General features: G+C 43.4%; 1 protein-coding gene across 1 annotated transcript; it reads left to right on the forward strand.

Annotated features, from left to right (window-relative positions):
• Nucleotides 1-23,162, forward strand: LOC142802875 (uncharacterized). Its single transcript, XM_075887949.1, has 5 exons — nucleotides 1-104; nucleotides 1,711-1,773; nucleotides 4,395-4,454; nucleotides 10,034-10,090; nucleotides 23,064-23,162. The coding sequence occupies exons 1-5, from the start codon at nucleotides 9-11 to the stop codon at nucleotides 23,160-23,162; spliced, it is 375 nt and encodes a 124-aa protein (XP_075744064.1). The 5' UTR covers nucleotides 1-8.
• Nucleotides 23,163-23,227: the final 65 nt, after the last annotated feature.

Genomic DNA, 23,227 nt, shown 5'->3' on the forward strand with positions numbered 1-23,227 from the left:
CATCGTTAATGAAGAAGGTGCTGAAGCCCACAGCGAAGGTTTTGGTGGATTGCGTGGCTGATGTGCTAATATCGCAGAAGGTTAACAGCAGCTTCCTCAGTAAGGTAAATAACCGGGTGCTGGTGACTCTACTGTAAGGTTATGCCTAACCTTGGAAACTATGAAACAGTCGTTTTTCTACGCACTGACGGATGTTATGTGAAGAATAGAAGAAATATTATACGAGGTATTGAGCAACTAGGTCTGCGCGGAAGACATTTATTGCGAGACCAGTTTAACTACACAAACTGCCTCGCATTTCACTCTACCTTCTCCTGGTATCCTGTGGCACTATTTTGAGACGCCGTTAGGCTGACTGGCAGCGCACCTTTATTCACACAGGCTAATTAGTCTGAAGGTGTACATGAATGCCTATACAAGGAGAGTTATAGTCGTGTTGGTAGTGCAGTTTACATTCAATTCTAACACTTATTAGCCTCTGCATATTAGTTGTATCAAGCCTAGTAGGGAAACATTGGAGAGATGCTTTCAGGATGTCATTTCTATAAAAAACGCTAAGGAGTGTCTTGCCACGTTTATTTAAATTTACACTACCTTCCACCAAATAGAACCTTGTGGGGATGCGAAGCTGCGCTGGGTGTGTTTCCATTGTTGTCTTATTTTCATGTTTCCGGGCACGTTTCATTGGTGTGTGGAGTTGTGTATATGTTGTGTACCACTTCTCTTTCGCATCTAATAAGGAGTTTCGCATTTCATAAGCTGGTCATGCACGGTGAGGTAGCCTTATTTATAGCACGTGTGTAAGGATTGGTTGGTGTCATGGCTTGGGCTATACTCCGCTTTCACTCGCAGAATATTTACGGTCGCAAAGTAGAAAACAAACACGAGGCTCCTATTCTAAAACACATCGATGCCCCTGAAAGGCAAGTCCAACGACGTTTACGAGCTCAGTATAAGTTCTTCATTGCCGTAATTAGTTCACGCTAGGCACATGTTGTCGAAGCACAAGTATTCAGTCTTGTAGTTATAGTGCGTGACTGCTGGCCCGAATCCTGGGGAGATCAAAGTTCAGCCGCGGCGGCCGCATTTGGGTGGGAGCAATGTGCTAAAGGTCCTTGTGCTGAGCTTTAAGCGCACGTTAAAGAGCCCGAGGTGGTCGAAATTTTAGGAGTTTTTTCATATTTATACGGTGGTTTTTAGACGCAAAACCATAAATGTTGTAATTATTAAAATTATTTGCTCTGCAGATGGAACCAGTGCGCATTGTCGATGCAGATATTGCTGTTCTCTTCATACGGCAAATGCGAAGTTCGAGGCAGGAGATTGTGTTCATCTTCGTTGTCTTCGTGTGTTTTCCTCGTAATCATGCCTGGGCCGCTTGTTGGCTCACGAGTTAGCGAACCAATAAACGGCGTTCCCACCGAACAGTGCTTAAGTGATGTAGTGCAATCCAAAGGCATGTGGCGAGGATTATTCTGTTGCGGAAAAGTACTTAAAAGTGCTGCGACCTTCTGCACTAGGCACACGGACGTTAATTTTTCGCATCACGGAAGAAGTTATCTCGTACTATTGTGCGCTAAGTTATTAGAACTACTGCAGTTCTGGTATTTCCAGCATGTTTTTAAAGAGCATGCGGTTCTGGAATGGTTAGTTTTAGTTTTTTTCCTAAAAGTAGCAATTCACAGACTCGTTTCCTTCGATCCTAACTAGGCGGTGATCGTAGTTTGTGAGTATCACGTCCAATGCTACAAAGGACTGCGCAACATAACAGACGTAAGTGCCAATGTTATTCATTCCCACCTACCAACCTTGTAGTATTGAACAATGTGTAGTGCAGGCGAAACGTAGTATTTTTGCTCAGGTATAAACGTTGATTAGGTGTTTCAGCTGTCTAAAACAAGTCCTCAAAACGTACGTGGACAAAAAAAAGACACGAGTTCAAAACAAAACACTTTATCTTTACAAGTTTGCTACTAACAAGCACCACTGTATGGATACAGAGCGATTATGGCAGATTAAAATAAGAGAAAGACAGGGAAGCCAACGTGAATAGAAACATTTTGTTGGTTAGCCTACACTAGGGGCAGAGGGAAAAGAAATAAATATTGAAATGAAGTGGAGGACAGGGCAGGTGCAAAAGTAAACTAAAGAAAGGAAAAGCGGGAGTAGAATACTTGTTCATAAAACTAAGGACCAACTTATGCATGGCTACCAATTACCTTCTGGCAATACTAATGCTGTATATATAGCATCTGAGCATCTGTGGCTGAGAAACACGGTCGGTAAATGAATATGCGCTTAAAATCGATGAGCATTGAAAAAAAGAGAGCAGACAAAGGACTGGCTTCTAACAACCATTTATTTTGTCACAACCACCGAGTTTATGTACACTACCTTGCTGTTGCCCATGCGGTAAACATAAGACATCAATTTTCGCAAGGATCCTCTGGACATGCGCAGTTGTCACTCGCGCCTTATTATAAAACTGGCGCTTTGACATATACATTTTCTGTTTAGTTTTGCTCTACGTTTTCAATGTGTTTAGAGAAAGTGGGTAACGATTTACAATAACAGGTACTCTGATATCAATATGAGAGCAGAAAGCCGTCCCGCGCGCCTCACGCTTGAAGAGAAAAGAAGTTGCAATGGCCAGCGGTGAAAACAGTGTGATGTACAGCATTCGCAGCACCTTGAAACTGTTTTAATTTCGATGCGTGTCACAAACATAAACGGTTGTAAGTAATGACGCCAGTGATTTGTCTGTTGTTGCTTTCAGTATGCTTGTCAATTATTAGCGCTTATTCTTTTGATGATCGTAGATAGCCAACTTGCCAAGCAGTTTGTTGTACTAGAAGAGTTGTACAACTGACCTTTAATTCAACATGAGCAGAAAACAATCCTAGTGAGAAATTTAACGAGAGTTGTTGAATAATTTAGGATGAAATAAAGCTCTGAAAACTGAATAGTAGTTTTTGCAGTCCCGAAAAAAAGTGTAAGAAAGAAACGATCAATGAAACAAAAATAAAAATAAAAGAAGAGCAAACAATGATATTACAAAGCAAAGTTGTATTCAAGCTTTGTAATACGCAATTTATTCTATTAGCGCTCCAAATAACACGCTCCTTAAAATACATTGAGCATGCTATGTTATATCAACAAGCCCTTGATAACGCAAATAATATATGTTGTTTATACAGCTCTGTTAGGGGTTAACTAGCCTACATGGGAGACGAAATAACTTTTAAAGGAATATTGTGTGATTGTCTTCACGTAAAAAATTGTATAGTTACATTTGTAACCCCTACAGTAAAACAAGAATATAGTTTTTTTTCTAACCACAGCAGCAGCAATACTTTCAGCATCACTTTCTTATGCTGTCTTTCGCCACTACTGCAATCAGCGATGAACAGGATTGTGTGAAAGCATGTAGTAAAAACCTGCCTAAACATTTTTACAGGTTCCGTTACACTTACTACTCGTTTCTTTCCCCCTTCCAGTGAAGAACAAACAGCAATTCAGTTCCTTGACTGCCTCATTTTTTCAACGTCTTCTATTATTCTCTCTCCTGGCTATCTTATCTCACTTCGCTCCTACGTCGCCACAAATTATTCACCTTATGTTTTCCACTAAGTAATAACCTTGCGGAGAATCACACAGCGATTAGCTCTCAACAAAGGATAACTGTTTTGACATATTTTCGAAACTTAGCTTTATCATTAGCTATGTCATTTAATACTGAACATGCACAGCCTCTCATTTTCTCTTCAGCGCCTTCATTGCTTTCGGCGCTTTCCTACCAAGAAGTGACACTCTAGTGAGCAGTTACATTAAATAATCTTATTTAATTTATTGAGGCGCATAATCATACGGCGTAATCTACGTGATAACAGCAACTCGTAATAGTGATGATAAGTAAAGTTGGCAGAAGTTTGCTTTACTAAATACAACTGCGTAAAAAATGAGCATAACTCGGTTTAACAGTATAAAAATTTCTTCATAAAAACAGCATTGTTTTGTGGTAGATACAATGAAACATAAACGCTAAAAGATCCGCAATCTAGAACACAGTAAAATTTATAACAGCTTATAAGTATATACCAATAAATAACCACGAAATGTTGTCACAAATAACCCAATGATTTGTCCTTAACAGCGTGACGTGTCACGCGTAAATTAATTACGCGTTGAGTGCGATACAACTGACAAAATGTTCCGCAATACACTACCTGCTTTGAAGGCTTGTTGATCAAGAATGAAACCTTATCGGAGCATTCAACTCGCCTTCAATGAAAAAACTTCTTCTAATGTGTGAATATTTCAGAGTAGGCTTTCCGTTGCGAAGTTCTGTCTCATTCTATCATTGTAATATTGCTTTCTGCTACGCTACGTTGCAGATGATGGAAAGAAGAAGCATTGCTGGAGAATGCATGTTCATGAACTTCTTCAAACGTTACGTAAGTTCGGCAATATTCGTGGTATTACAAGTAATTGAATAAGATGTTTTTGTTTGGTAGTTGGATTTCGTAAGTTGCCGGTATATCAAAAATTGCAAGATTTGCAGCCAATTTTTCCACCCAGTGTTCTACTCCTACTTTCACGTTATATTTAGATAATAATTGTTTTGATGAGCTTTTCGAGGCCAGGTTGTTCTCTTTTTTCACAGTAATATTATCAATGGTCACATTATGTCTCTCCTCAGAAATAAAATGCAATACAAAAATAATTACTGGGTTTGAAGGCGTTTGAAGCCAGCTTGTCTATAGCTGTATAACTCACCTTCGCTTGCTTTGAGAAAAGACCGGACCGAGCGTTGGTTTTGTTTGAGAAGAATTGCTTTTGCGGCACGTCTTGAATCAAGCAGAGATGACGGGAAGTCACTGCGTTTCGCGGGTATGCCTCGACAAGTGAACTAAACTGTCTTACGGCTAGACAACCCACTGACGCTGCTCGACGCCGTCGGTGCTTCAGGAGCGAACTCGCAGGGAATATGAGTGTGGCAAACGCCTCTGGTGGTGACATAAAAGAGTCACTTTAATAGTAATAATAAGAACAATGGATCAGTTTTGATGCTCCCAAACTACGACATGAAAATGAGTGACGCCATGATTGAGGACTCAGGAATTTTAGACCACCTGGGGTTCTTCAACGAGCATGCCTATATTTAAATGCATGGTTTCGAGCATTTTCGTCTTCATCGAAAACGCGGCCACAGCGGTTGGGATTCGATCACGTGACGTGCAGGTCAGCAGTCGGGAACCATAATCACTACAGCATCGTGGCGGGCCAAAGACTCCCCTTGAGCTTCCGTTTGTTTTTGCGAACACGTTTACCATAATCATATCGCTGAAGATATTTAGGGTTTTTTTATGTCGGTGAAGAAAAGAGCAGATTTAGAGCTCTGAACCTTTCTATTCGTGAGAGAAACGTGACACCACCTTTATTTTCATTACTGTTCTTCTTACTTCTGAGGTTATCGATGGTTACTCGAGCTCTCACTGCTCATTTTGACACACGCGCTGCAGTAGTAAGCACTTACGCTAATGTCCTCATTTGGACTATCTCAAAATGCCTCTGTTTCACTCAGTCGGATGCCCTCTTAATGTATAGTGCAGGGCCACAAAGGGCAGAAAAATTCAGAGACCGCGGAATGAGCACAGCTTGACACCAGTACAGTTTGAGCAAGCCTAAGCCTAAATTGGCCCTGCAACACTTTTACAAGTAACCATGAAATCGGAACCCAATTTTTTTCAACCCGTCGAGTACAAACAAAATTTCAAAAATTTGTGGTATGCTGATTGCAATCTTTCTTCTCTCATCCTCACGAAAACACTGGAGGTCTAGCAGCAATAAATGGCATAAAAGAAGGAGGTACGTGACATATGCACCACTTTACATTGAACACGTTCTTTGCTTTTTTTTTTCTTCGAATGCGTGGCTTTTCAGCATGAACTCGCGCGCACACCCGGACAGGTTCGTCGCCCTTCGCAGCGGACCCAGTAGCAATCGAGTGCGCCATGTTCGAACCAGCCAATGGCATAATATTTTAGAATGCCCTTCCGTCAAAATACATTGATTTACTCTTCTTATCTTTTAATCATTGTTCACCTTCTCAACCAACTATGTTTTGTGATTTCAGTCAATGATATAGTACAAACGCACAATTTATGTGCAAAATGTGTTTGAATAATAAATACAACGTTTCCTGTCTTCGCAAGGTGTAGCACCCGTGTTATAAAGAGTGCTTTAGTGCAGAGCTCGAGTGCACGAAAACTCACATATGACGCAATCTAATAATATTGTATAAACACGTATGAATCATATGGGTTTTTGTATGATCATACGTCGTTATTGAATGTGTGTCCTACGTGTTATCCGAGAACTTTCGATCAGGTGATTACTTCAAACTGTTAAAATGGTGAGGTTATTAGCAGATAGCTTGTGATTATATCTGGGGCGAATACCTGCAATTTCACGTATCATTAGCCAGCAAATGCAATGCTATTACCACGGCATCGGCAGCCCCTTTAAAAAGAAAATGGTGCATTTACTATACGCCAGAATCTGCGCTGGACACATTTCAACGAGCTTTGCATGTATAATATGATCGCTGTTCTCTACGCAGCTTCCATTTTATATCACACTCGTGAGAATTGAACGCGCCGCATGTTCTGAAACGAAAAGAAGTGTTTCCCCCAAAAAGTGGCCTACCCAATCATTAGCCTCGCCTCGCTTCTCGGTTGAGAAACCTAAGAAAGCAAGAAAGTTGAAGTGCGTACATGCACTGGCTCCTATATTCATGTGTTTGGCGCAACAAAACGTGGAAATCGTAACCCTGAGCCCTGAGTGTCATCTCCCGAATTTCCGTCAGGACACTAAAAAACCTCTGACATGTGCGTAACAACATTTCTAAATGCAGTAACGTACGCGTGGCAGCCCAGCGGCTAAAGGCATCGCGGCGCGGAGCGAGGAGTCGCGGCTTCGTATCTCCGATTCAGTTGGGACTAAATGTATTTATTGTCTCTTATTGTGATCAACCTGAAACACTCTCACCTGGGCTACGCTCACTTTTTTGCTGACCACAAAAAAATTATGCCCCCGTGGAAACCGGAATTTCTGCGAAATTAGCTTGTTTACGCTGCTTCGTTCAAATATAAAGCCTTCATTTCCTGAAGCGATGATAAAGCCATTTCCCTTGTTTTGAGCCAGCCGGAAGACAACGTGTTTCATTATAGCGCAAAGACCTGCTCACGGCGAAGTTTCTTTTAAGGGCATAGTACAAACTGAACTCGAAAGAAAAAAAAACTGGCAGATCCCACGTATAGTGGGAACCGATGATAGCGAAGCACGAATGAGAAATGTTGATTTGCCACATTAAAATCAGCGAAACGTTACGAGGTGGAGGCAAATAATGCCGTACATAACTTCCGCGTCATGATTACCATGTTTAGATGTGTCATTTGCCTTCGTCATCTATTCAAGTCACGTGATACGAAATTCAGTATATGTGCAGCTAGTGAAATGGCTGCCAGCACGCTATGAGCGTGGTATGTTGTCACGTTCTTACATGACACGCATGTCAGGATTATGATGTTTGCACCAGTCATATAATTCGCCCTCTATTGATGTCACGTAACACCAAATTTGGTAAATGTAGAGCTAGCATAACAGCAGCGAGCGCATCATGAAGGGCCCAATGTACTCCAATGTAGCGTTGACACGCGCGCACGTTGGGCACAGTGACGCTACGTTAGCGAAACGCGAACACTCTGTGTCTGACGCTGCAGGTGCGACCAGCGTCCGTCAGTGCGGCCCGACGACAACCAGCGCGATATGCGGCATGATGCATTTCGCGCTGGTGCGTTACCCAGACAACACGGAGTCTCCCTGGTTTTGTGACGGAGGGATGCCGGATGCACTAAAACGCGCATGCGTCAAAGCAACGCAGCGCGGCACGTGCATACGAGTATATGGTAGGACCGCCGCACGGCAAGGCAACGCCGGCGTGACGTGACGAAATGAACACCGGAAAGCACCCGCACCGCGTCACGTCGACATGTATTGGCGCCTTGACTGTGGCATGTAGTCATCTTCTCACATGACACGCATATCATGATTATCATGTTTGCACCAGTCACATACCTTCGTCATCCATTGGCGTCCCGTAATACGAAATTTGGCATATGTGAAGCTATAGCGAAACGACCGTGAGCGCATCGTCAGTGTGGGATGTAGTGATGTTGTTACATGACACGCGTGTCGTGATTATCATGTGTGTATGTGTGATTTACCTATGCTGTCTGTTCGCGTAGTATAATTGATTGATTGATTTGTGGGGTTTAACGTCCCAAAACCACCATATGATTATGAGAGACGCCGTAGTGGAGGGCTCCGGAAATTTTGACCACCTGGGGTTCTTTAACGTGCACCCAAATCTGAGCACACGGGCCTCAACATTTCCGCCTCCATCAGAAATGCAGCCGCCGCAGCCGGGATTTGAACCCGCGACCTGCGGGTCAGCAGCCGAGTACCTTAGCCACTAGACCACCGCGGCGGGGTGCGTAGTATAATGCCGAGTTTGGTACATGTGAAGCTTGTGAAACGGCCGCGATCGCATCATGAGCGTAGCATGTAGTCATGTTGTTACATGACATGCATCTCATGTTTATCATGTTTGTATCAGTATCATACCTTCGTCATTCCTTCACATCTAGTAATCCCATTTCGGTATAATTAAAGCTAGCGAAACGGCCGCCAGCTAATCTTGCGCGTGAGTTGTAGTTCTGTAATTCACCCGTGAGGTGTCTGAAGCCTATCATATTAACAAGTCACGTGATGCTTGCGTAAGCCAGACCTCGGTTACATTGCACAAAAAAAAAGAGTTCACTTTTATTGATGAGCGTATCACTTAATCTCGTTGTACCTCACTTGTCATGCGCGGCTATTACTTTTTTTAAATTCTTGTTGCTCGGATTAAACTTTCAGTTGGCAGCGCTGTGTGTGGTTCTCTTCATTGTCTCCGTCTTTTTTGTGCGCCGCTTTTCTTTAAATATGAATACACACCAACTTGCCCAACTTTCTATTCTGATTATTATTATGGTTTTTCCAGTCGCCTTCGTCATTAATTCATGTACTGCAATACCGAATTCGGTATATGTGACGCTAGCGAAACGGCATGTAGTCATGTTGTTACAAGACTTGTAGTCATGGCATGTAGTCGTGGTTGACATGTAGTCATGACATAAAATCATGTTGTTACGTGACACGCATGTCATGATTTTCATGTTAGGTTCAATCGCTTGTGTTCGCCATGCAATGATGCCATACCATACCTGTTTTGCAACATGCCATGTGAACGAAACCACCGCAAGAACTGCAGGACCATGAAATATAAAACATGACATTCATGAAATACCTGTCATGATTTTTGTGTTATGACTAGTCAAATATGTTCTTCATTCAGTCATGTTATCCCATACCATCTTTAGTATCGATATCATTATCGAAACGTTCAGGAGAGCTAAACGTTGTAGATAGAAAGATAGATAGATAAGATAGATAGATAGATAGATAGATAGATAGATAGATAGATAGATAGATAGATAGATAGATAGATAGATAGATAGATAGATAGATAGATAGATAGATAGATAGATAGATAGATAGATAGATAGATAGATAGATAGATAGATAGATAGATAGATAGATAGATAAATAGATAGATACGCTCAAAGTCGTCAGAGTTCAATAAGAAATGCTTCGTATTTAAAATGGGGAAACATAAAACAATAATTGAACGGAGTCCTCTATGTGCTAGTGCTCACTGATCAATTCTTTGAGACGATTTGATAGCACCTTCGGAACGGAGTCAGGATTCATGAACGGCAAATATGCTATGGCAGAGAGGCAACCTAGTGTATTCATGAAGTGTCCGTCATTTTCATTCGATATGTCTGAACGTAGTGCAGCTTGGGTCGGCTATAACAAAGTGGAACGATATCGGGGACTGAGTGCTAATTATATTTTTCAATTGCAGCCTACATTCAAATCAAGAAATGGCAATGTGGGAATCGAGGTGATTAAAAAACTGATGGTAAGTGATCAACTTCGCGCAGATCTCATTACTCGTGGAATACAAGCTTAATAAGAACTCCGGTTTGCTTAAGTCCGACATACTTTTCAAACTGTAACTTTTGGCATTTTCGCTGACGAGACGTCAACTAAGCTATTTGCAATGTTGATCTCAGCCAGATGTCATAACAAATTTCTGGAAATAAACTTCATGCGCAAGTTCCGGCTTTGGAACTTTCTGCGAATAAGAATATTGCGCCTTTAACTGCAGCGCTCTCCCATTGTAGAGTGCAAATAGCACTCTAAAGCAATCACAAATTTATCTAAACACAATGTAATACTGATGGCGTAGAGCTAGCGTAGATTAGAGTCAGCGATGAAAATGCCTCGTGGTCTAAAGTTTTTCATCGTCAATTATTTACACATCGCTCTTAACTCTCGAATTATCATGTTCAACTATGTTACATCGAATTGTGTAATCTTCTAGACTTTATCATCACTGTGTGTAGATTATTGTCTTTGTGTACGTTGAAAGTTGACATGCCATGCTTTTGAGCAGCTGTGTAAGTAAGTCATTACAACACGCTCTATATTATTCAATTGAGTAATATATGAACTCAACGTAACCGCAACACTTAAGGAACGTATGCTTTCCTAATGTCGCCCAAAGCTGCAGTTACTCGACAATATCTTGAAGGGAATCTACGGGGAATACACAGCATGCACTACAATACCATGTTCTTGAGTGTGCATACTCACTTACATTGCGTCATTTGAGAATCGTGATAAATGGCAGTGGCCTTTGTTCTGTGCGATGTCAGTGGATGTCAAAGCACACCAGATGGTTTAAGTTCTGGAGCCCTCCGCCACAGATAATAATAATATTGAGATAGACGTCAGATGTAGGTTTATTAACACAGCAGATTGTCATCAAAGCAACGTGGCTGGCGAGTCCCACGCACAAGCGTTTCACGTTTGCTCGTCATCATCAGTGACCACTACGCTGGTTCATGTCCATGTCACACCGTAAGAAGATCCTGCTGCGGTTGGAGCGCCGTCACTGCGGTTGTTAAATCGACAAAGAGCTGGCAGAGCAATACGCTTTCAGTGTAGCAACATGTACAATGTCCGCCTATAGTGATGTGTTCGGAGAGGCGGCGTCCAGAGGTATGATCTCGTCATTCACGTCGCTGAGTCCGCGTAATACTTTGTAGGGCCCGTTGTAACGGAACACAAGTTTCCCTGGTAAGCCGACTTGGTGGCATTGGGACCCGAAGAGATTCCACGCTTTGATGTCGACTATCGTAACGGGTTTTCGGGTGTTTCCCACAGATCCCGTTAATTAGGGAGGTGATCGTCGGGCTAATTCCAAGGGCCGAAATATCGGCCCCCCGAACCGCACCACGAAAGCGTGGACAATTTAGAAGTGGTCCTTTTTGGCGTGCCAGCGGACGCCGGCTGTGGCCCAAAGAACAAGTCAGAGCCGAGAGGTAATAAACAAAGCAAAATTATATTCTCAATAATGGCAGATCAAAAACAATACACAACTATGCACACTCCACATTAGTTGAATAAAATATGACACCAATCAAACAACGTACTACACAGTACAATCGGCCACACTCGAAACAACGGACACAGACAACAATACGCACTACAATGCAGTCGCATGCATTGAACAACCAAGACACTTATAGACTAAAGAGAAAACCTATTCAGTTCAAAGTTCTTGGAACAAAAGTCTGGATGATACTCTTCCGAGAATCACTCACTCAAAGCCCAGCGTGTTTGTCGTTCCGCTGCCCCCGAAGTTTTTCTTCCGGGAAACCTCACGTCTTCACTTGGCCGCTCTCCAAGCTTCAAACTTCTTCGCCAGAAGCACGTCGGCTTCACACACGCAGCGGTTGCCACGCGTCTTCGCTCGATAGCGGTAGACACACGCTCTTGCCTGTAGCTCGAGCCTTCACTCCTCAGGTGGAAATCCTCTTCTTCTCCTGCTTTTTCCCTACGGACAAAACCTTCGCCGACTACACGGCGGAATCCCTACGCGCTCTGGCGCTAACTTCCATCTTCTCCTGATCTCTCATCTCGGCTGCTCGATTAAATACCTTCCGCGCGAGATTCCAGAAAGTTCTCATCATTTCGTCGGCGCGATACGCAGCGTAGGCTGGGGAGAGGGCGACATTGTTCGAAGCAACCCGGCCTCACCACGCCCTTTTGCATCTAGAACATTCGAGGGCTTGCTCGGGCGCCAATGAGAGGAGGTTCGTCGGCGAACCCACGCTTTCGAGGGGAGAAGGACACGTGCCCGGGGAGTCTTTGGATGCTTGTTTTCTTTTTTTTATCTGTTGACCTCGCGGCGTCACTCCGGCGTTTCGTCGCGAGAATTTGGCAGCGCGCCCTTTTTGAGCGCTCGTTTTGTGACACTGCCCCCCACTTTAAGAATATTTTCTCATAATATTCAGAACCACACAAACGAGCTCGAACAATCCCCACACTCTAAATGACTGTAACCTAGTCCGTCGCTCATGACACGTCACATTCACAATAGATCGCTCAATACAATTGTTCATTACAATTCAATCTCACAACACATAGAATATAGACACAGGTACATGTATACAATACTCCATCACATATTCTAGACAATACAATTGTACAAAGTTCTCTTTTTACAACAATCGTACAATACTATACGTCCCATCACCGTAACAAAAATTTTGATTCACTCGACATACAGTTGTGACACGGGACAACAACCACATTAACTTAACATATAGCACTGTCAAACACATTTCAATTCGTCCTCAACACATATCCTGTGCATTTCGAACGGCGCTTGCGCCTTTTTTTGCGATGTTCGCTCGATCTTTTCTTGTGTTCCCACGTTCCTTTTCGGCGAGCCCCTTCCAACGACGGTATCTGACGCGGCGTCTCAGCCATCGTTGTCCCTTACGACACCGTTAACAGGTCATAACATTCAACCGATCCTGTCACCCACTTGTTCATGTCACGACATTTGTCCTGGCTGGCTGACTCCGTCACCTTTACACTGTCGCTCGGTTGAGGTCGCGCCGACGTAAGTCCAGCTGCCCAGCACGTGAACTCATTAACACGATCATCTTCTCATTCGTTGTCTCTTGCGCCCAGGCTTCACCTTGGGCTCGAGTGAAATCCTTCACGCGATTGTTCTGTGCTGTATCTCGCCGTCCCTGTGTCGGCGGGGGCTCCATTTTCGGGTCTTCCCCCAAACATTCTGGATCATTCGGCCCTCACGCCCCGTCGATGTTTCCGATGACGAGGTCGTACAGGGGGGTCGTCATGCATAGAACCGTAACCTTCCCGCTGAAGTACGGGGTTTCAACCTCAATCTCTGCTTCGGGAAGCATCCGAACCGTACTGTCAATTAGGCAAACCGGTTTCGTTTTGCCTGTCAACTCACTTTCCCGTACCCAATTTCTCCGCACGATAATCGTGGAGCTACCGGTGTTTCTTAACACCGTAACCTTCTTGCCCGCAACTTTTCCAGGCAGCGTTGGCATTCCCTTCGTAACACCGGTTGGCTGTTTTGTCATTACAGCACCCACAATAGGAATTTTCTCCCCATTTTTCAACTCTACGAATCCGTCGGTGATGGCATTATCATCGGATTTCGGTGCTGCTAGTACACAAGATACCTGGTGAGTTTGACTCGCTCCGTTACGACATGCGTCTGCTTTATGCCCAGTCTGACCACACTTCAAACATTTTGCTACCGTAGGGCTCGTAAAGTTAGTACGACAGTTGTTCGCGCGATGACCCACTCGGTTACACAGAAAACATCACAGAACACTCTCCGGTGCACGCTCCTTTTGTTCGGGTGCCGAATTTTTTGAATCTTCGGGACACTCCTTATTAACCTTGGCCAAATTAGTACCACCTTGTGCTTCCAAGAATTGATCCGCTAATTCAAGCATGTCTTCAAGTGACTTAGCTCTCCTCTCTTTCAAGTACAGCGACAGGCTTGGGTGGCAACTAGTAAGAAATTGTTGTCTAATTAGGAGCTCTCTAAGCTCATCGTACTCCTGCGCTGTCCCTGAAAGTTCAATCCATCTGTCGAAGTATTGGCAAAGTCGGGTGGCATACTGCGTAGCCGTCTCACCATCAGCTGGCTTTGCTGTCTAAAATCTGTCCCGGAATCCTTCCACAGTAAATTTAAATCGCTTCAGTAAAGCAGTTTTCACCTTTTCATAGTTGGCTGCATCGGTCGGCATCAGCCTGCCGTACACACTGAGCGCTTCACCACTCAAGCAAGTACTCAGAGCAGTTGCCCATTGATGTTCCGGCCAATTCTGGCTCCTTGCAATCATCTCAAATCTGCGAAGGTACGCGACAAGGTCGTCCTTTCTTTCATCAAACGCTACGAGCAGCTTGCTTGGGTTCAAGCGGAAGCCATTATCTTCCCGTTTGCTGCTTTCAACTCAAGCTTGGACTGGAGTTTCACTTCGCGGTTGCAAACGGAGCCGCTCGAGTTCCATCTCGGGCTGCCGCTGCCGTTCCCTTTCAGCCATCTCCGCTTCTCTTTTTTCTTTCAGCTGTCGCTCCCTCGCTTCTCTTTCTTCTTTCAGCTGTCGCTCCCTCGCTTCTCTTTCTTCTCTCGCCCTTTCGGCTGCCAAACTCTCTCTCTCCAGCTCCAACTTCAGTTGCTGCTCTCTTTCTTCTTTCGCCCTCTCAGCTGCCAACCTCTCTCTCTCCAACTCAGCTGATTTTTCTTACTTGGTCTCTCGGCTGCCAACCTCTCTTTCTACAACTCAGCTGCTTTTTCCGCTTTGGCTCTTTCGATCGCCAACCTTTCTTTTACCAGCTCAGCTGCCTTTTCTTCTTTGGCCCTCTCTTTTTCTTCTTTTTCCTTCTGGGTGACCCACTTCCGTAGTTCGGCGCCAAAGAGACCCATCTTCTCACCAATAGCGACTAACTTTTCGAGATCCATTGTGTCTCGCAAATAAAACTTTGCCGCGTGCAGAAAATATCTGCCTAAATCAGTATATCGAAACTCTCTCCTGCACTCGGTAACGAGAACACTGAACAACACACAAAATCGTTCCGATAGCACTATCAACAACTCGAGGCTCCTTCTCACTACTTTGGACACACAGTGCACCAAAAGGTCCTGTCGCGGACGCCAGATTAATTGCCACAGGTCCCGTTAATTAGGGAGGCGATCGCCGGGCTAATTCCAAGGTCCAAAGTATCGGCCCCCCGAACCGCACCACGAAAGCGCGGACAATTTAGAAGTGGTCCTTTTTGGCGCGCCAGCGGACGCCGGCTGTGGCCTGAAGAACAAGTCAGAGCCGAGAGTTGATAAACAAAGCCTAATTATATTCCCAATAATGGCATATCAAAAACAATGCACAAGTATGCTCACTCCACAATAGTTGAATACAATATGACACCAATCAAACAACGTACTACACAGTACAATCGGCCCCACTCGAAACAACGGACACAGACAACAATACGTACTACAATGCAGTCACATGCATTGAACAACCAAGACACTTAAAGACTAAAGAGATAGAAAACCTATTCTGTCCAAAGTTCTTGAAACAAAGGTCTGGATGATACTCTTCCGAGAATCACTCACTCAAAGCCCAGCGTTGCTGTCGTTCCGCTGCCCCCGAAGTTTCTCTTCCAGGAAACCTCTGTCATTCCGCTGCCCCGAAGTTTCTCTTCCAGGAAACCTCTGTCGTTCCGCTGCCCCCGAAGTTTCTCTTCCAGGAAACCTCACGTCTTCACTTGCCCACTCTCCAAGCTTCAAACTTCTTCGCCGGAAGCACGTCGGCTTCACACACGCAGCGGTTGTCACGCGTCTTCGCTCGATAGCAGTAGACACACGCTCTTGCCTGTAACTCGAGTCGTCACCCCTCAGGTGGAAATCATCTTCTAATCCTGCTTTGTCTCTACGGACAAAACCTTCGCCGACTACACGGCGGAATCCCTAAGTGCTCTGGCGCTATCTTCCGTCTTCTCCTCATCTCTCATCTCGGCTTCTCGATTAAATACCTTCCGCACGAGATTCCAGAAAGTTCTCATAATTTCGTCGGCGCGATACGCGGCGTAGGCTTGGGAGATGGCGAGACGGTTCGAAGGCCGTCCGTGACGGATGTCGCAAGCCGGCATCACCACGCCCCTTTCCATCTAGAACATTCGAGGGCTACTCGGGCGCCGATGAGAGGAGGTTGTCGGCGAACCCAAGCTTCCGAGGGGAGAAGGACGCGTGCCCGGGGAGTTTTTGGATGCTTGTTTTCTTTTTTTATCGTTGACCTCGCGGCGTCACTCCGGCATTTCGTCGCGAGAATTTGGCAGCGCGCCCTTTTTGAGCGCTCGTTTAGTGACAGTGTTCTTGCAGTGTTTTTGGTTTTTTGACTGTTATATGTATCTCACGGTCGACCTAACAAACTATATGAAGCAGAGCAATGACTTCGCTGGCGTATGCAGTAAACAAGGGTCTAGTCGTAGGAATAAGGGTATAAAATGGTAACGCTGGATATCAGCCAAATAGCGAATATGATAATAAAGAACCTCCGATATCAGGCCGTGAACAGTCATAAGCAAAGGGAAAATGGGAGAGCGTCATCCCAGTCATGGTGATCTGTTGTAAATGTACATTCACAGCATCTGAGTAAGCGTTCGGTTGAGACGCTTGGTCAATCGATGCGTCTTTGGGTGATATAAGGTGTGGTAAGCTTGTGCTGAGTGGAGTAGGTATACGAGGGATGTTATCCTGATAAGACAGATGCTTGGGCTAGTTGGTAATTAGGAATCAACATATTCGCACAGTGCAAGACTGCGAGTAGTTACGACGTAACTACAGAAGGAGAGACAAGGACAGCAAGAGCGCTGACTTCAACTGAAATTTTATTAGCGAAACCGCTGGAAATATATACTCGCGATAGAACATCACCGCGCAATCGTGCAACCTATTGCATCACAGCTAGACAATCATAATCTCATTATAGGATTACAACGCAACAGCTTAGCATAATTTCACGAAGTGTTGTGTTGAAACCAGAAACTCAATTTTTTTAGTCAGAGCAAGCGAAGGTATCACCCAGTATTTGGATTTCATTGGCCTCCATAATTTCTCATGTTAGCTGGTGTTGTAGCTAACACAAGAAATTAAGGAGGCAAATGAAATCCAAATACTGGGTGAACAATGTATCAGCATGCCTTCGATTGATCTGACTAAAAAAGAAATCGAGTTTCTGGCTTCGACACAATACTTCGTGAATTTGTGCTGAGCTGTGGCGTCGTAATCATATAATGAGATGGTGATTGTCTTGCTGTGATGCAATAGGTTGCGCAATTGCGCAGTGATGTTCTGTCGCGAGTATATATTTCCAGCGTTTTCGCTAATAAAAGTTCAGTTGAAGTCAGCGCTCTTTCTGTCTTTGCCTCTTCTTCTGTAGTTAGGTGGTAACTACTTGTAGTCTTGCGCTGTGCAAATATGTAGGATGACGTCCACTATACGTGTAAGGAAGTACTTCCGTCGATTGGTGAGCAGTGGCCAAGGGGCTACATGATGTAGAATGACATCGTACAAGACAAAGTCAGTGAAGTCAGTGGCGCAACTCGTAGGCAGTGCTCGAGGGATGGCAAAGCGTCTGGTGTAATCTGTAGCAACATCCTCATCATCATCAGCCTGACTACGTCCACTGCAGGACAAAGGCCTCTCCCATGTTCCGCGAGTTAACCCGGTTCTGTGCTTGCTGCTGCCAATTTATGCCCGCAAACTTCTTAATCTCATCTGCCCACCTAGCCTTCTGCCTCCCCCTAACCCGCTCCCCTTCTCTGGGAATCCAGTTAGTTACCCTTAATGACCAGCGGTTATCCTGTCTACGCGCTACATGCCCGGCCCATGTCCATTTGCTCTTCTTTATTTCAACTATGATATCCTTAGCCCCCGTTTGTCCCCTAATCCACTCTGCTCTGTTCTTGTCTCTTAAGGTTACACCTACCATTTTTCTTTCCATTGCTCGCTGCGTCATAATCAATTTAAGCTGAACTCTCTTTGTACGTCTCCAGGTTTCTGCTCCGTAGCTAAGAACCGGCAAGATACAGCTGTTATATACCTTCCTCTTGAGGGATAGTGGCAATCTACCTGTCATAATTCGAGAGTTCTTGCCGAATGTGCTCCACCTCATTCTTATTCTTCTAGTTACTTCAATCTCGTGGTTCGGCTCTGTGGTTATTACCTGCCCTAAGTAGACATAGTCTTTTACAACTTCAAGTGCACTATTACCTATCTCAAAGCGCTGCTCTCTTCCGAGGTTCTTGTACATTACTTTTGTTTTCTGCAGATTAATTTTAAGACCCACGTTTCTGCTCTCCTTGTCTAACTCCGTAATCATGAGTTGCAATTCGTGTCCTGAGTTACTCAGCAATGCATTGTCATCGGCGAAGCGCAGGTTACTAAGGTACTCTCCATTAACTCTTATCCCTAACTGTTCCCATTCTAGGCTTCTGAAAACCTCCTGTGAGCACGTGGTAAATAGCATAGGGGAGATTGTGTCCCCCTGCCTTACACCCTTTTTGATTGGTATTCTGTTGCTTTCTTTATGAAGCACCATGGTAGCAGTTCATCCCCTGTAGATTTTTGTCAGAATGTTTATATATACTTCATCTACGCCTTGATTTCGCAGTGTCTGCATGACGGCTGATATTTCTACTGAATCAAACATCTTCTCCTAATCTATGAAGGCTATGTATAGTGGTTAGTTATATTCTGACCATTCCTCTATTACCTGATTGATAGTATGAATGTGGTCAATTGTTGAGTAGCTTGTTCGAAATCCTGCTTGTTCCTTTGATTGATTGAATTCTAATGTTTTCTTTACTCTGTTAGCAATTACCTTTGTAAATAGCTTGAATACTACAGAGAGCAAGCTGATCGGCCTGTAATTCTTCAAGTGCTTGTCTTCTCCTTTCTTAGTATTAAAATGATGTTAGCGTTCTTTCAAGACAGAAACCCGTTTATTGGCCGAGGTGGACGTAGGAAAACAGCCTACCATCATGGACGAATGACTCCGTAGGAATGTAGATGGCCTGTAGGTGGCCAAAAGAAAGCACAGAGGGGCGCTTTCGGCGTTGGAAGTAGTCACGAGAAGCGATGTAAAAATGAATCAATCAAACAAGCAATCAATCAATCAATGGATGATTCATTTAAAATGCCCCGGAGCAACCAGAAGGTCTTTGTGAAGCCGCAGGCAAAAATAAAACTATGAAAATAGGCAATCAATTAGAATCTACAAAAAATAATAAATAAAAATAGCGCGAACATACAGACAAAAACAAATCAGTGCAAAATGAGAAAATTGAAAGACAAGACGAGAATCATGGAATAGCAGTGAAAAATAAGTCACATAAACAACTGTGTGCAACACTTCCTGAAAAACGGAAAAGAGAAGAATCTGATTTATGAAAAACTATCTTAAGAAAGTGCAACGCTGAGATAAAACAATGACAGTGGACTCTGAAAACCATCAAGGTCATGAAAGTTTACAATATATGGACATTGAATTCTGTTAGCGGTAGAGTGCTGAAAGTGGTTAGCAGGTGAAGTTACGCGAAATTCCAAAATTTACACAACTGAGAAGCAAAGCACAAAATATCATATCATGAACTCGTTCGTAAAAAAATAAGGGGTGAGTGTGATTTCGTCCACAGTGAAGTGATGGAAATGATAAACATCTGGCAGTGTTAGAACGAGGTCCAGAGCCATTCATAGCGAAATAATGGTTGTAAATGCTTATATTTGTTTCTAGACTCGGTCAATGGCGTCACTGTCTAAATTAGCTATGCCATTTCTGGTCACTAATGCATACTGAAGTTGAGGAAGACATATTGCGGTGCACAATTTCTGGAAGGCTGTAGGAGAACTTATATCTTCGGAGATTCTGCAAACACAGCCGAGAGAATGAAGGCCTCGCGTGGCAGATCGCTTAGTGTGCGCAGAAAAATTGAGCATACTATCAAAAAGAACATCGAGATCATTCAACTCATAAACTCTACAAAATGACATGGTACTTACAGAGTGTGAAAAGTGACACGATAGATGTTTTGCGAGATATACTGAACTTGGTCTTTGAGGTATTAAGGAAAAAGTCATTGTTAGCACATTATTCAAAGAAACAACACAAATCTTACTGCAGGAAGCGACAGTGATTATCTGAATGAATTTCCTTAATAATCATGATGTAATCAGGTCACAAGTGAAAAGAGAAATAACGAGTTGTAAAAGATAAATTATCAACGTAAATTAAAAATACGAGTGGAGCTGATACCAACCCTTTGAGATACGCCACTGGTCACTTGTACAAGGAAGATATTTGGCCATTTACGGCAACATAACATGATCTATTAAGCAGATAGTTGTGCAGCAGATTCACAAGAGACGAGTCAGCATCTAAGTTTGCAAGTTTAACAAAAAACAGTCAATGAATGACTACGTCAAAAACCTTGCTCAGGTCCCAGTGGACTACGTCAACATGTCTTCTCTTAGAAATAGGTGCAGATATTTGCGCCATGAAACTAGCAGTATATGTGGTAGCAGAGCGGCCAAAGAGAAAACCGTGTTTATTAAGAACCAGTGAATTATTCACGCTAACATAAAATACGTTGTGAAGAGCTAGCTCAAGCGTCTTCGATGTGGCACACAGTGGAGAAATCAGGCGATAATTCGAAAACATCAGTTTTGCAGCCCGACCTAAATGCTGGAAAAACACGTGCAGTTGTCCACATGCTGGAAAATGTGGAAGTGTTGAGGCAGTAGCTAATTATTGAAGTCAGCACTGGGGCAAGTATACTACTATGAGCCTTTGGTATGGTGGAAAGGATGCCATGTGGGCCACACGATAAGGGTGATTTTAAGCGTTTAATGCAGATAAGCATTTTATCCTGCGCTAGACCACTAGATGTGCTATCTGCCTTGGACTGTTGTACTATCTGAGTCTTAGAGTTTGAGCCTTTATAAATGAATAACAAACGCATGGCAAAACAGCCAGCGATGGCATGTACTTCGACGCCATCCGAGTCGAGTAGCCCGAAGGACTCCCCCCTTTTGCTAGACCATTTGCGTACATACTACACATTTCCTGATCCCAGCTGGCCTGAGAAGATAATAATAATAATAATAATAATAATAATAATAATAATAATAATAATAATAATAATAATAATAATAATATTAATAATAATAATAATAATAATAATAATAATAATAATAATAATAATAATAATAATAATAATAATAATAATAGTAATAATAATAATAATAATAATAATAATAATAATAATAATAATAATAATAATAATAATAATAATAATAATATAATAATTGTTGAAGTTTAACGTCCCAAATCCACCATATGAATATAAAGACGCCATATAGTGAAGGGCTCCGGAAATTTCAACCCCATGGAGCCTAAGAAGCGATTAGACGAACCACAGTTTGGTACATGCCGGGCTAAAAAAATGATGTCGTATATGATCATATGCACGAGAGACACCAAGGTGACTGACATTTGGTAAATCATTGTGTTGTTCCAGAGCGCTGTTGCGCGGATGATGGGGTAGCGCTGGAAGTAGGTCCGGGTTATCAAGCGTTGAAGCTACAGTTGTACAGAATTTCGTGCAGCTCAAACATGAATGTTGCACCTGATGATAGGAATGTTAGACAGTGCATAAAGGCCGCTAACGATGGCTCCCGTCGCTTTTCGGTGGCGATATCAACCAAACGTGAATGGACAGAATGCAGGGGTACGAGTCGAAGCCGTGTAGTTCGGGCTCTTCAATTGGATGACGTGACAAACAGCTTGTGTCTGTGTGCACTCGCCCCGACATGTAATCTACCACAAACGAGTATTCTAGGAGACGAGGGGCCCAGCGACTCAGACGTCCTGATGGGTCTTTCAGTGATGGAAGCCAACAGAGAGCGTGATGATCTGTGACCACGGAAAAAGTTTGACCGTACAGGTAGGGCCCGAGTTTCGTCAGGGCCCACACTAACGCTAGTTTGGCCCACACCAGCGTGATTGAACGGATGCGAGATGTAGATTTATTTACACAGCGGATTGTTAGCCACACATCATGGCTGATGAATTCCGTGAGCAAGCACTTCACGTTTACTCATCATCTTCTTCTTCGGTGACCACCGCACTGGTTCATGTGCATGTCACACCATGCAATATCAGCCAAGTTCGCAGAGTGGTAGCTCCAGATGGGTTCCTTTAGGAAAAGACTATTTGCTTGAAGAGGTGTAACTTTATTGCGTGTATATATTTAGACACAGACCACCAGAAATCTATATGGCTTGACCTCAAGGCAATGACAAGTGAATCAGTGGGTTCCAAGACAACACAAAAAATAGCTCTCAGTGCACATCAGTGCCCTCGGTACTTTAAGCGCGTTCACATGGTCAACTTGAATGCAGCCAGTACCGCTGACGGTAGAGGCATGAAAGGCTCACCTTGAAACACTGTTCGTTTTGACAAACGCATTGCACTACCAATGCACTCAAGCTATTATGCTGGCGCTGACCTTGGATGAGCTTGAAGACGACATTCATACAACGAGGTGCTTTAAACAAGTACATACCTAATATTGTAAACTAAAATGGTGATAATTTATAAAAAATAACTTGCAATAGTAGCATGGGATGGGATGTTGTAAATATTGTACATACATCTCATAGACATGCATATGCAAACAAGCTTACGGGAGACATACTGGCTCATAATATATGTGTAACCTGTTAGAACTAAACAAATATCTTTTTGATCGCCCATAGATGAAAGTGAAAACTTTCAAAAGTAATTTTATGTGATACAGATTCATGTGCTTCATCTGATCAGGCGCCATGTTTTTTATTTGTGCTTCCTTCAAGACAGATTTAGTCTCAGCTCAGCTGAAACTGAGCTGATATTGCTCAGCTAGAAAGAATTCATTGATGTTTGCAGGTTTGCCTTCGAAGCAGCGAGGAGTTGCTTTTCGAAGACGGTGATGTTACCAGTGCCGTGATGCACTGGATATTTGGACTCGTGAAGACGGGTTCTTGAGCAATGACTAAAACTCGAAGCAGCAACGACTATGAATGATAGAAATATCTCTATGATCCGGCCAA

The sequence above is a fragment of the Rhipicephalus microplus genome, chromosome 3 (genome assembly GCF_043290135.1).
Source record: "Rhipicephalus microplus isolate Deutch F79 chromosome 3, USDA_Rmic, whole genome shotgun sequence".
NCBI classification, from domain to species: Eukaryota; Metazoa; Arthropoda; class Arachnida; order Ixodida; family Ixodidae; genus Rhipicephalus; species Rhipicephalus microplus.

Coding starts and splice junctions, on each gene's coding strand:
- LOC142802875 (XM_075887949.1), top strand. CDS start 9: ATGAAGAAGGTGCTGAAGCCCACAGCGAAGGTTTTGGTGGATTGCGTG. Junction 105..1,710: donor ACAGCAGCTTCCTCAGTAAG/GTAAATAACCGG, acceptor GATCCTAACTAG/GCGGTGATCGTAGTTTGTGA. Junction 4,455..10,033: donor TGAACTTCTTCAAACGTTAC/GTAAGTTCGGCA, acceptor TTTCAATTGCAG/CCTACATTCAAATCAAGAAA.